Below are 12,092 nucleotides of genomic sequence, written 5' to 3'. Positions count from 1 at the left end.
AGGGAGTGCTTTCTATGTATATATAGTGGAGTGAGCTAGAATAACTAATGAATTTAAGACTGGTGGAAGGAGTTAATGACCGAATTTGCTGTGTTTACTTACCTCTTCTAATCTCTCTCTGTAGTTGATCTAGACCTATTCTGAGAGGAAGATTATTTTGTTTTTATTTTACTCCCTTTCTTCTCTCCCCCCTTCCATTCCTCCTTGCACGCACTCAAGGCATTTCATGAGAAATTCTGCATTTTCCAAGAGATGCAGAAGAATGAGGTACCTGTGGCTACCAGAGGACAGATACACAATACAGGGGGTTCAGATAAAAGTTAGAGTTGATGTTCTGCCTTATAAGCTCCTTCAGGAGGAAGCAGGGCTTCAGTGAGCTCCATGCTTGTTTTCAGACTTCAGTATACCCTGACAATCACTTTTTTTCTGTGCTGAGCTACTTTGGTTTAAAATGGCTTTTGCATTGGAGGGGACAGAAGTGGCAGATGCCTCAGGTCCTAATATTTGAAGTATCTCACCAGCTCTGTTTAAGGGTATGGTGGTGTCTCTTTTTCTCCCATTTGCCGTTGCTGAAGTTCCATTAGTAATTTATTTGCTCAGCATCTGCCTACATTCTAACGAATAGTTTTAAGAGTTAATTTATTTTGAGGAAACAAATCTGAGAACTCTACTTACCTTGTTTTATTGCATCCTGTCCAAGGATGTAAACATACATGCAAACTCTGGAATGCCTTGCTGTCAAAAGAAATGTAATGGAACTTTGAGACTGGCAAACCCAGGTTTGTACTGGTGGGATGCAAGGGTTATATTTGGGCTATTATGAACTGCCTGCTACTTACATGGATAAGGATTTCTTTCTGTGTGCCACATAACTTTTATGCGAACCCCTTCTTCTCTAAACCAAAATTCTGCTTGTGTTGCTTTTTTTGGTAACTGTAGTGAGCTTGCTTTCCAGAAAATGCACTCTGTTTAGCCTGCTCTTTGTGATCAGCAGTGAATTAATTCAGTGTTGTTTAATGTTGTGTCTTTCAAGAGAAGAATCCTGTAAAGAATTCCTACTGTAAATGCCCTGTGGGTCTTGTGTTTATAGGTGTTTGTCATTGTGTGTGTGTGCATGGTGTTGTTCCTGTGCAATTGTGGTACTGTGACCAGGCACATGTTTTACTGCCACAGGTAGCTTGCTTTTACTGTGGTTTGCATACATGCTGAAGTTGCTCTATGGCTTTTTATTTGTCAGTGGGTTCAGTTAATTGAGTGTAAAGATGCAAAATGCTGGCTGTTTGCCCAGAATGGCACAATGTCCCCTGTACTTCATGATACATGGGAAGTTTACCTTTCTCGTAAATGCTAAGTAGTTTACTCAAGGTATTTCATGGTAGTGTGGAATGTCCTTGGATAGAGAAGCTAGTGATTTATCATCCTTATCTCATCCTTCTCATAAGTGTAGCTCTAGAAGCTCTCTTTTTAGACAGGGAGTTTCTGTTTCTGTATGGCACATAACTCACTGTGAGCCCATCTGGTGTTTCTCCTATCACAAAGCAGTGAGGAAGATTAATGAAGTTAGCCAAATGGAAATGATCATTTCTATGAAGAAGAGTTAATTTAAAACTCTGATTTAAACACAACTCCTGGAAGAGGTTCTAAGTGAGACTGTAACTGGAGAGCTGTGTAACAGAGTAATACATGGTTTGCTGAGCTGGTTCAGACCAAACATGCCCCAGCATAAGCCATTAGTCCAAAGCCAAAGCCAGAATTTTGTATGCACACATAGTTGGTCAGTGGACATTAAAACTGTGGGTAGATAAAGGCCAAACAATTCCTCTAGAAAAAGGTATTTTCTAGTTGATTGTATCTTCAGAGAGGCTGCCAAAGTAATTGCCTTGAGGAGAGAGCTAGAAACTTGATTTTGCAGACAGAAATTCCATTGTGCTTTATCAGTCTGGGTCATGTTCAGCATTTGCACAATTTTATGTTTCATTAAAAATCAGCTTTGTTTTATTACTGTGCATCTGTTTTCAATGTTGAACTGATTTTGCTTCATTTTGTACGTTTATTTTTGTTTCCCTTTACCATTCCCCCTTTAAAGTCGATCTATGTACCACACGCCTTGGCATTCAAGAGATCATATTCGTCAAAGGTAGTGTCTCCATTCCCACTAGTTGGCCATTGTTGCATTGCATGTCCCTATATTAACCCACTGAATCCATAGCTACCCACCACATGTGCACTAACATCATGATCATTGACTGTGCATGCGTGAGATGTTAGCAGACATGGGCAGCAAATTCTTTGTAGAGGTTGTCTACCAGAATGCATTAGGCTCCGAATGAAGCTCTGTCTGGTTAGAATGCATGCCATTGTCAGTGCACCACTGTACAGAACGATGTGGATGATCTTTGAGCTTCAGAACAAATTAGGTTTTAAGGCAATTGAATATGTGTTTTTAATACTTAGACTATGAGTTCAAGTGAATTATCACACTTCAATCAGCATCCTTCAAAATCATTGAGTTCATTGGAATCTTAGGGACACTCTATATCCAGCTAAAATCAAGACAGAAGTTGCATTTCTGTTTCAGGAATGTTGTTGCTTTCTGAAATTCTTATTGTCCTGTCTTCACAGTCACAACAGTATTACATGCAACAGGAAAGTCACAGCCTCTGTCACTTTACCTTCTGATTTGGGTATCACTGTGGATTTTGTGTATTTAAAAAAAGAATAAAATGTTAACTTTTTTGAGCTTTAATGATAGTGGTCGCTAACCACCTATCTGAGGGGTTTTTAACAGAGCTGTAGTCCTACCTTAAACTCTGTTCACTAAGAACAATGAACCAGAGATAGACAGACCAATGTGGCAGTACTGTAACTAGATAAAGCAAATTTCAGGGTGGTCTGTCTGAACATTTTGTCCTTAAAGTTGATTGTCCATGGAGAAGATCTCATTCCAGAAGTAGAAGACATCTCTCCACAGCTTACATGTGCTTAAAGCTTACATACATGTATGTGGGAAGAGAGCTCTTCACTGTACACGTAATGCAGTTTTGAAGTTTCTTTGACACTCTTAAAAGTGTGAGAGGAAGCCTTCCTAGACTGCAATGCAATCAACTATTATGCCTGAAAAGGTATTAAACCCCATTTCGGTAATGTTTAAAAAGACTTATTTTTAAACTAGTTTCACTGAGAAAAAAGAAGAGGGAGAAATAACTTTCTATAAACAGAAGGCATAAATGTAAATATAAGGCTATAGACATAGCCTTTCTTCTTTTGGATGGCTTCTGGTGTTGTAATATTCTAATTTTACTTTAGGGATTCTTTGGTCTGTTTTGCAACAGCCAGTTTTGTACAGTTGCTCTTGAGATGGCATTTCCCATCTCACGCCAGAATGTCATTCTGCTTTCAAATGTCTTTTTGCCTTCTTGATTAATAGAAAAGTTGCACAAATTTACACAGGTAGTTTTTACTCGTTTTACCAATATAACTTCCAACTTTGAATGTTCTTGCTCCAGAATAAAATAGGGAGAGGGGAATACTGATCCAGCTACATTAGTAGAAAATAATTTCTTATTATTTTCTACTAATAAGAAATTATTAGTAGAAAATAATAAGAAAATAATAAAATTTTAATAGAAAAATTTAAAATTAAAATTTAAAATTTTAATAGAAAATAATAAAATTTTCTAGTTACTGCTGTAACTTCTCACTTAGACATACCTTTACCCTCTTTTAAAATGAGATCAAGGTGACTCCTCTATATGGTACTCATTTATTCCACTAAATCCATTTGTCTAAATCTGTTGAGAAATTGAGTAAAAATTAATTTGAACTTTGGGGACATGCTTCATAGCAGTGGAAGTCAGAGGTGGGATATTATATGAAATCACAGCTTTGCAGTTGGCTTATATGCTTTTTCACTCCCAATTTGCCCCTGAAATTGTTGCTCACTGCACTGTGAACACCTTTGCCTACAGAAGCTTGATTTTTGACACAGCCATGGTAAAGACAGAACAGCTCCCTTCTGAGATTTTGGAAGAGAAAATGGTCATCCCTCCCCCAGTACCTCTGACCATGCATATAAAATCTTCCTCTGGTTTTCCTTCCTCCAGAGAGCCTACACAGAAGAGGAACTGAATGCCAAGCTGACACGGCGAGTACAGAAAGCTGCCCGTAGACAAGCCAAGCAAGAGGAGCTAAAGAGGTTACACAGAGCTCAGGTAGTGTCACAATCTTCTTGTAGTGGCAGTTAACTGTATGTGAAAACACCATGATCTTGACATTTCTCTGAGTATGCCAGAAGAAGATGCAGAGACAGAACTTTCCTTTATTTCTACATGAGTGTCCCTGCTCCTACTCCTTATTTTAATGTTCATATAATGTCACAGAGATGAGAAGAATGTCTGAAACTTGCCATGATAGTTTTACAGTGAGAAAAATAATGACCATAATACCTTTCTAGCTGGACAGGAGTGAAGTATCATGCACTGATGGAACAGTGGTAGTCAGATAATACCTGATAAAACTGCATCTATCACTGCTTTGCTAGATCATGCTGCTCCATGAAGTGTTACCAACGGAATCTTTATCCAACAGAGAGTCTGTTGGAAAACTGCTGGCATCATCTATTGGTGATAGAATTTGTTTAAAACTCAAGGTAAGGGTTCAGCTGGCTGAATAGCATCACCTTTCACTTCACAGTTTAGGAATGTCACTGGAGTTGTAGCAAATAAGTGAGTATCAAGGTGTTTTCAAAATTAAGGGATAGGATGTTGTTACTGGGGGGACCGTGATGCTAGCTTTTGAAGCAGTTAGCTTTTAAAGCAGTGTATTGTTGAATACAGCCACTTGTTTTTGAAAAAGCCAATTTGACTGAAGTCACATAGTGCTGGATGAGTGCTGCAGACCGAGCAGGAGAATTGCTGTTACTGAGGTTCTGCTCCATTCTTCTCTGAACAGATTATCCAGCGGCAGCTTGAACAAGTGGAAGAGAAGCAGAGGCAACTCGAGGAGAGAGGGGTTGCTGTGGAGAAGGCCCTTCGGGGAGAAGCAGGTATCCCTCAGAACTTGGTTTGCTTTTTTAATGTTCTCTTTTTAAGTGCTTGTGCAGTAGTCCATAGCTGCTTGGATTTTAGAGACAATTGGACCTTTATAGCCTAGAGATAAAGTCCAATGTGAATCCATTCTCCCTTTTCTACTATCTTTTTGAAGACTTGTTTTTCCTGTGTTTCTTCTGATCCTGGAACTTCCCTGTTGGCAGAGACTTAGTTTGTTTGCCTTTGCCTGAGGCTTATGAGGAAATTCTTCAGCTATTAATAATGGCTGTCTGATTGTTTTTGCATATTACTGGATATTACAGCTAGAAAATTGCAGGGATTTTCTAGCTGCAATTCACATAAAGCTGTCACAGTAAGAAAACCTACTTTGTATGTCAAGGAAGTAACTGTGAAATTGTGTGTGCTTTCTCTGTTGTGTTGGATTATCAAGGTAGTGTCCTTACAAGGGACCATCACAGAACATCTTCCTCACTGCACAGCCCAGCACACTGGCTACTTCTGACAGAATTGTCCAGAGCAGAAATGCACACTTGTACTGAAAGGTATCCATGTGAAGCTGTTAAAGAAATTATATATGTACTTGAAATTAAATGAGTATCATTTGATCTGGCAGGCATATGAGTGGAGGAATACTTCATTCAGATAGTGCTGATAGCAGTACAAAGGTTTGGAGAAAAGAATCTTCAATTGCAATGAGTCAGATATCCAACAGGCAAATGTAGTGTGCAAATACCCGGCGGGCCCAGGTTTATGTACCAGAAATGGTAGAAGTGGAATGGGTGTTTGGAAGATGTTTTAGCTTGTTGCTGCATTGAAGAGCCACTGCTATGCCTGTGAAGATGGAACTTGATTAAGCAGTGAAGGTTCACCAGAGGAAAAGTCTGGTTTGACTTCCCGCGAATTACTACTCAGCCAGGATTAGGTATGTTTGATGCTTCATAAAGGTGTGCCAAAGCAGCAGGACTGAGTGTTTGCCAAAGCAAATAGGTACTGCGGGTGTGGAGAACAATCTTGAGGACTTCAATGGTTTCGTAATCTGACTTTTTCATTGGTGGATTCAAAAAAATAACCTTGTGTAAAAACTTTCTTTGCGGGGGTGCCTCCTTCCTCATGCTGTGTATTTCTGTGTGGAACCATTCTGTTCTCTGGCCTGCCAGTTACTGCATTTACTATAACCACTTCTGTATCTCTCGTTCTTTTTCTTTCTATCTGGAAGTCTGTCTTGGTTACTCAGCTGCTTAAATGACTTTGAAATAAAACATGTCAGCACAAGTGGGAAATCTTAGCAATTGAGAGAACATTCTCGATAATAGAATATTCTGTCATTGCAGAATGCGTAAAAATATTCAGAGGGCAGAATAAGAGTTGAATTGCTATTTTATATGGAAGACTGCAGAATTAAACCCTTGGATAACTAGTCTCTCACTCCCAGTTCTCCCGAAATGGCAGCAGTTTTAGATGAGCTTGTGTATTTGTGAATTTCCTAGAAGAATGATCAGATTGTGTATCACTCTTTGTAAAGTGAATCTTTTTAATTTGGGAAGCCCCTAGGGTATGCTTTGCTCTTGCAATGTTTCTATCAACAGATTATACATTGTGGTTACGGAAGCTTAAGTCAGTCATAAAGAATTCACTAGTCTCAACTCTTCCGGTTATTCAGGGGACTAACACCAGACATCTGGGAGAGGGGAGAGGGGAGAAGCATGTTCTAACCTGTGTTGACTGAAACACAAGAGTATTAATTCACTCCATAGTCCACCTCTCTAGCCACTCTTACATGGATATTTTATGTATGTTGGCAATAAAATAACTGAATTTTTTCTTTTTAAAGTCTTCAGTGTCACATTCCACAACTACAGTTAATTTCTGCCTCCAATAACCATTAATTTTTCAGGAGGGCAGTATTATTTTCTTGCCATCTGCATTGCCTAAGACACTGACCAAACAGTGAGCACTGCATTCAGCAAGTACTGTTGTGTAAAGGTGTGAAGTCACACTCTTGCCTCTTATCAGTCCCTCCCCTAATGAAACCATGCAACAAAAAGTTTAAAAAGGGAACAGCAGTTTATATAAAAAGAAAAAATATAATCTGTTTTAAAAACCTTGTACAAGAGGAAGAAAAGGGGGGAGGGTTGGAGGTGTGCCTCCTGTGCACATACTCTGTCCACATAAATAGGGAAGGATTACAAAGCAGGACTGAAGTCATGGCTGTCCCCTAGACAGCAACTGTTATTAACTGTTCTAGGAGAACATGAGTTAGTCAGCTTTCCTCTCTCTAGGGAAAGAACAAATCAGTCACTGACTTAGGCTTTTAAATACAGAGTTTTAGTATTAGTGGTAGTTTTCTGCTACTTGGTACTTGAAAATCCTAACAGGAGCAGCAGAATTCTGTTATTTCTTAGGATTCTTTTCGATCATAGAAAAATACAGACGAGACCATTTGAATTACTTCTCGATGTCATTTATCATCCTTTAGCATGCTGCCTCTTACTTATCTTTCCTATCTTGGAGAATTTCCAATTTTGCTTCTGTAGAGGTCTTCCACTAACTTTAATTCCTCAGATTTCTGACCTCTGGACCTCTTTGAATTTTTAGAAAAAGCATTTTTCAGTTGGACTGGTAAGAACAAAAACCAGTGGTATAGGGCAGAATTTGTTTACTTAGAATAATTTTGCTGCTGTTTTCCATCCATTTTGTGTCATTCATAATATGTTCTTGCCAAGTGACTTACACTGCTTCACAGTTATGCCCTGCTCTCTTCCTGAAAGGTTGCACTTAATTCTAGATCCTAGCAATAGGTACAGAAAGCTCAGCACTCCAGGAATTTCACTCATTACCTAATAGTTATCAAGTTTGAATATGTATATATTGATACTAGTTACTCAACTAGTCAGACTTGGAAACATTTTGGAGGTCATTGTCAACTTGAATTTTGATAAATAATTACACCTTCTTGTCTGTCTATATTTCCTTTTTTAAATATCTCAGCCTCAGGCAAGGTGCACCTGATCTTTCATTTTTGTAAAAGCTGAATGTTCAATCTGTCATGTCGTGTCTGATTCAGAAAATAATCTCATACCCTACAATGACTTAATTGCCTTAATCTCTTCTCTGTGATTATCTTTGATAATCTCAGATTCTGTCACATTCATAGCAAGAATGAATGATTTGGAATGTAAGCTCTGTTTCAGGTGGCAAGTTTGTCATCTGCAGGCGATCTAAAGCTTTTGTCATCCTTTATTTCCTGCCTCCCTCCCCTGCTTTCTTTTGCATCATGGTATTTCCCTGCAAAAGTAGAATAGGATAATGTCAGTGAAGAATTTTCCCATTTTTCTGCAGTGTCCCAAGAGACACCCTGAATGGGATTGCTCTCAATTTAACAGTACTTTGTATTGTAGTGTATTTGCCTGTTTGGACATGCTGGTGGCTTTGATTTCCTGTGGTTTTTTTTTACTTTTTAAGTGATTAACTTAAAAACATACCGAATTGGAAATTTCTGGAACTTGTTTTTGCTCCCTTATCCTCGTTTAGCATGAACTTTGAGATGGGAAGATGTCTCTACTGTCAGATCAATGCTGAAAAATTTAAGAGCCATCTCTTTACATCAAGTGAATCATATGCAGTGAGAAACAGTGCTTCAGTACCCCCATCTGTCTCTTCCCCAGAGAAACATTACACAGTGTTAGACTCATGGTGTACCCATCTCTAGCAGCTATGGACGTACATGTCTCTGTTCCACACACTTCTGTGCAGGTTTTTCTTTGGCATAGATATTGCATTAGCAGGAAGACACCCACTTGCCATACATGTCAGTGCTTGGTCAGTGCCTTCCACCCGTGTGCTGTATACACACATCCTCCACTCAGTCGCCTCCAGGGAATCAACCTTTATGGCTTTCCTGCAGCTGACCTAAGAAACTGCACTGTTTCCTTCTGACATATTGCTCAGCATGAAAGCAACAAGATTAGTTCTGCTTTTCTCAGCAAGAACAGGAAAGGCATCACTGTCAGGTACTGGTGCAGATGGAAGTAGGTGAAAATGGCCCTTTGTAGACTTGATTTTTTTATTTTCCCTCTTGGAAGTCCTTGCCTGCCTGCTGGGAATTTTCTTCTCATCTCAGGATATATGTTTGTGATACATTTTTGTTTGTGTGTACATGTATGTATACATAAAGACACACATATAATTTTTATATACATACATATATGTGCCCAGGTGTGTAGCTGCATGTTCCTTGTTTGCCTTTTCTTTGTTTCTGTCTCTGTCTTTTTCTCATATATTGCTTTGATTGTGTGGGGCTAGGGTGGGGGTATCTGATTCAATAACTCTGTCTTCACCAATTCCTTGTTGTAGACTATTGGGGAGAGTCTTATTACAGTGACCTCATCGACTTGCATCTGGGTGGTATGTATGGCTGAACCTCCTGCTGACACTAACCCTGCTGACACTCCTCCCCACCCCTCCCTTCACCTACTTCTCCCATCCTTGGCTCACAACCAAGAAGAAACAGCCCTTGCACATGACTGGCTATAGCAGAACCCCTTTTCCAGCTCAGGAAGAGGAGATCCTGGCATGCTCCATAAACCATATGTAAGGTCTATTTTCCACAGTGCTTATTTTCAAAATGTACTTACAGTTTTTGCTCCAGGCACCTTCCCTGCTAGCAATGGAAGGCCATGCTGGCTTTTTGCTTCTCCTTCGCAAAGTTTAGCTCTACTACTGAAACCTTCTTTAGCAAAATATTTTAATGTGAAGGGGACAGCAGAACTGACCTGCTCCCAAGAGCTAACAGCACAGTGAAGGCAGTTTTTGGCATGCCATTGCCTCCCTATTGCCCTTGAGGCTCATTTGCATATTCCAAAAAAGCCAGTGTGTTCATGATCTAACAAAACCAAAATGCTCCTTCAAGGGACTCTGGAAACACTTGCAGATGACAGATACTTCTTCTTCCTTGTTTTGTCTCGGTTAGGAAAGAATCCTAAGTCATTTTTTGCTGGAATCTGCTGTTAGAGTTTCCAGTCATCCCAATTTGCATCATTACACAGCTAATAATATTCTTGCTAGGTTGTTGGGTTTTTTTAATGGCCCATTTAGTGCTAAACACGTGTTAGTATTTAGCTCTTTTTTTCACTTACTGATTATAGTCTGGTCATCGCTCTGTACCATGACACTGCATTTCCTTAGTGTTACTTCCTAAATCCCTTAATAGGCAGATAACTTTTGGGTTACAAACAGCATTTGTTTAGCACTTGCCCATCTTGAAAATTAGAATTCCCTTTGCTAGTTTAATTGTGCTAAATCTATTATAAAATGGGCACATCTGTCAGCAGATCGAAGAGAAGGCAAACTCTTCTTGGTTGCCTTGTCATCTGAGGGTCTCATTTCCTTTGTCTTTCAGAATATAAAGTTCCTTGATCTAAGCTGTGTTTTTGTTGAGGGAGTGCATTACTGTCCAGCTCCACAGAGTTAAAGATCCACACGCTCTAGGCCAGATCCAAGACACGTCACTGCAAGTCTTCCCCTGATTTCACTGTGTTCTGCTTTTTATCTTTCAATCTTGCTCAGGCGTTTAACTGTCCGGGTTTTTTTACTCCTCCAGGGGGAGGCTGTCCCACATAGTATCTACCTTTAGCTGTCGGCAATGGCTCCAGATTGTCCTGACACAATAGGCTTTTATTGAAGATCATCCACTTGAACTAAGAATATCCACCTATGTTCAAGTTTCAGAATGGAAGATTTTCCTCCTTAGTAGACCTAATTTGTTGCCCAGTTCCCCTGTGCTAATTTTGATGTGATAGTCTGCTGCTAGCCCTGTGTTTCATTCATTGTTCAGTTCCTCTGCCATCCTTTCCTAGGATATCTTCTGCAGGGAGACTTTGAGACCCTCTTCCTAGTTATGTCCATCAGGGCTGGCCCACACTTATATGTGGATAGAGTAGGAGCTGTAAAAGGGTTAATGCTGAATTACACTTAACAGACCCTTATCCCCATTTAATGCTATTTCCACTATACCTCTCCCTCCTCCTGCTTCTCCTCCTAATGCTTTTTTAGAGATAGCTATCCCATCAAAATCACTAATAGAGGCTTTAAGAAAAGCAAATAATATTTACTTAAAGGGACACTGTCACTCAAAGTATTGGACTGGAGAAAATCTTAACTGAAAATTGAAATTATTGCTAAACTTTTTTGCATGTTTGCCTTTTCCATTTCTCTGAACTTGGACAGTCATCCCACAGTGGTCAGTTTTGATCTCCTGTAACAGGCTGATTTTATTATATGCTGACTCAGAGGCTTCCAACAGTCAGAGACAATGTTTGTGTTTATTTAGAAATGGTTGATATATTTTAAACTTATGTCAAGTTTCTGCTCATCTCAAAAATACCTTTTCAAAATTAACTTGAAAACCCTGTATTGGGCAGTATCCCTTTAAATGCAATGAGCCAGTATAGCCTGCCTGGAGTAAGTGGCTTTACAGTATTGTTTTGTTGCCTCTGTAATTTACTTTATATTTCCTTTTGCGGCTGCCAGAACACTTTTGCCAGAAGGGATATATATTGCTCTGAGGATACCTGTCACTATTCAGTGACTGATTTAGAGCTCAGCTTCAAAATTAACATGTCTGTGCAGGATGCTGTATCTGGTGGAGTGCCATTAAAATCCCTGGATGTGTGGCTGCATTATCCTGCTTAGTGCTCTAAGCAGCTAGGATGACTGCACAGTTATGTTATTCTGCTGGCAACTTGTGTCTCTGAGGCATAGGCATGATTCTAGAGTCATGCTGTCAGTAGAATGATAAGCAGAATGGCAAAAAAACTTTTAAAAGTTATCTGTGAGTTGGTGATAATTTTGGAATGATTTAAGCTATTCACTTATTCTGGATTTTCTTTACATTAACGAGAGTTGTGTTTTGTTTAGTAGTCACAGATTGTGCAACAATTTCTGCAAGGGAGTGGTAACTTCTGACACCCTTGGTCAAGTTCCAGTTTGCAGTATTGCACATGGCTATCTTAACTACCTCCGTTGCTCTGCTCACATGCCGTAATC

At 39.4% G+C, this 12,092-nt stretch overlaps 1 protein-coding gene across 5 annotated transcripts in view; it reads left to right on the top strand.

The window, feature by feature from the left end:
* The window catches only part of MICAL3 (microtubule associated monooxygenase, calponin and LIM domain containing 3), a 108,497-nt gene that overhangs the window by 81,048 nt on the left and 15,357 nt on the right, over window positions 1–12,092 (top strand). For 4 of the 5 annotated variants that reach the window (XM_013127828.3, XM_005144358.3, XM_013127830.3 and 1 more), the window contains 3 exons: window positions 2,087–2,137; window positions 4,104–4,211; window positions 4,951–5,044. In XM_013127828.3, coding sequence (XP_012983282.2) covers window positions 2,087–2,137; window positions 4,104–4,211; window positions 4,951–5,044 — 253 coding nt within the window. Of the gene's footprint in view, window positions 1–2,086; window positions 2,138–4,103; window positions 4,212–4,950; window positions 5,045–9,401; window positions 9,453–12,092 lie in introns of all 5 variants that reach the window. The other variant, XM_031044910.2, reaches the window with a different exon arrangement.

The sequence above is a fragment of the Melopsittacus undulatus genome, chromosome 5, assembly GCF_012275295.1.
Source record: "Melopsittacus undulatus isolate bMelUnd1 chromosome 5, bMelUnd1.mat.Z, whole genome shotgun sequence".
In the NCBI taxonomy this organism is placed as follows: domain Eukaryota; kingdom Metazoa; phylum Chordata; class Aves; order Psittaciformes; family Psittaculidae; genus Melopsittacus; species Melopsittacus undulatus.
The sequence above is the reverse complement of the archived record's forward strand: the minus strand, read 5'-3'. Positions and strand labels throughout refer to the sequence as shown.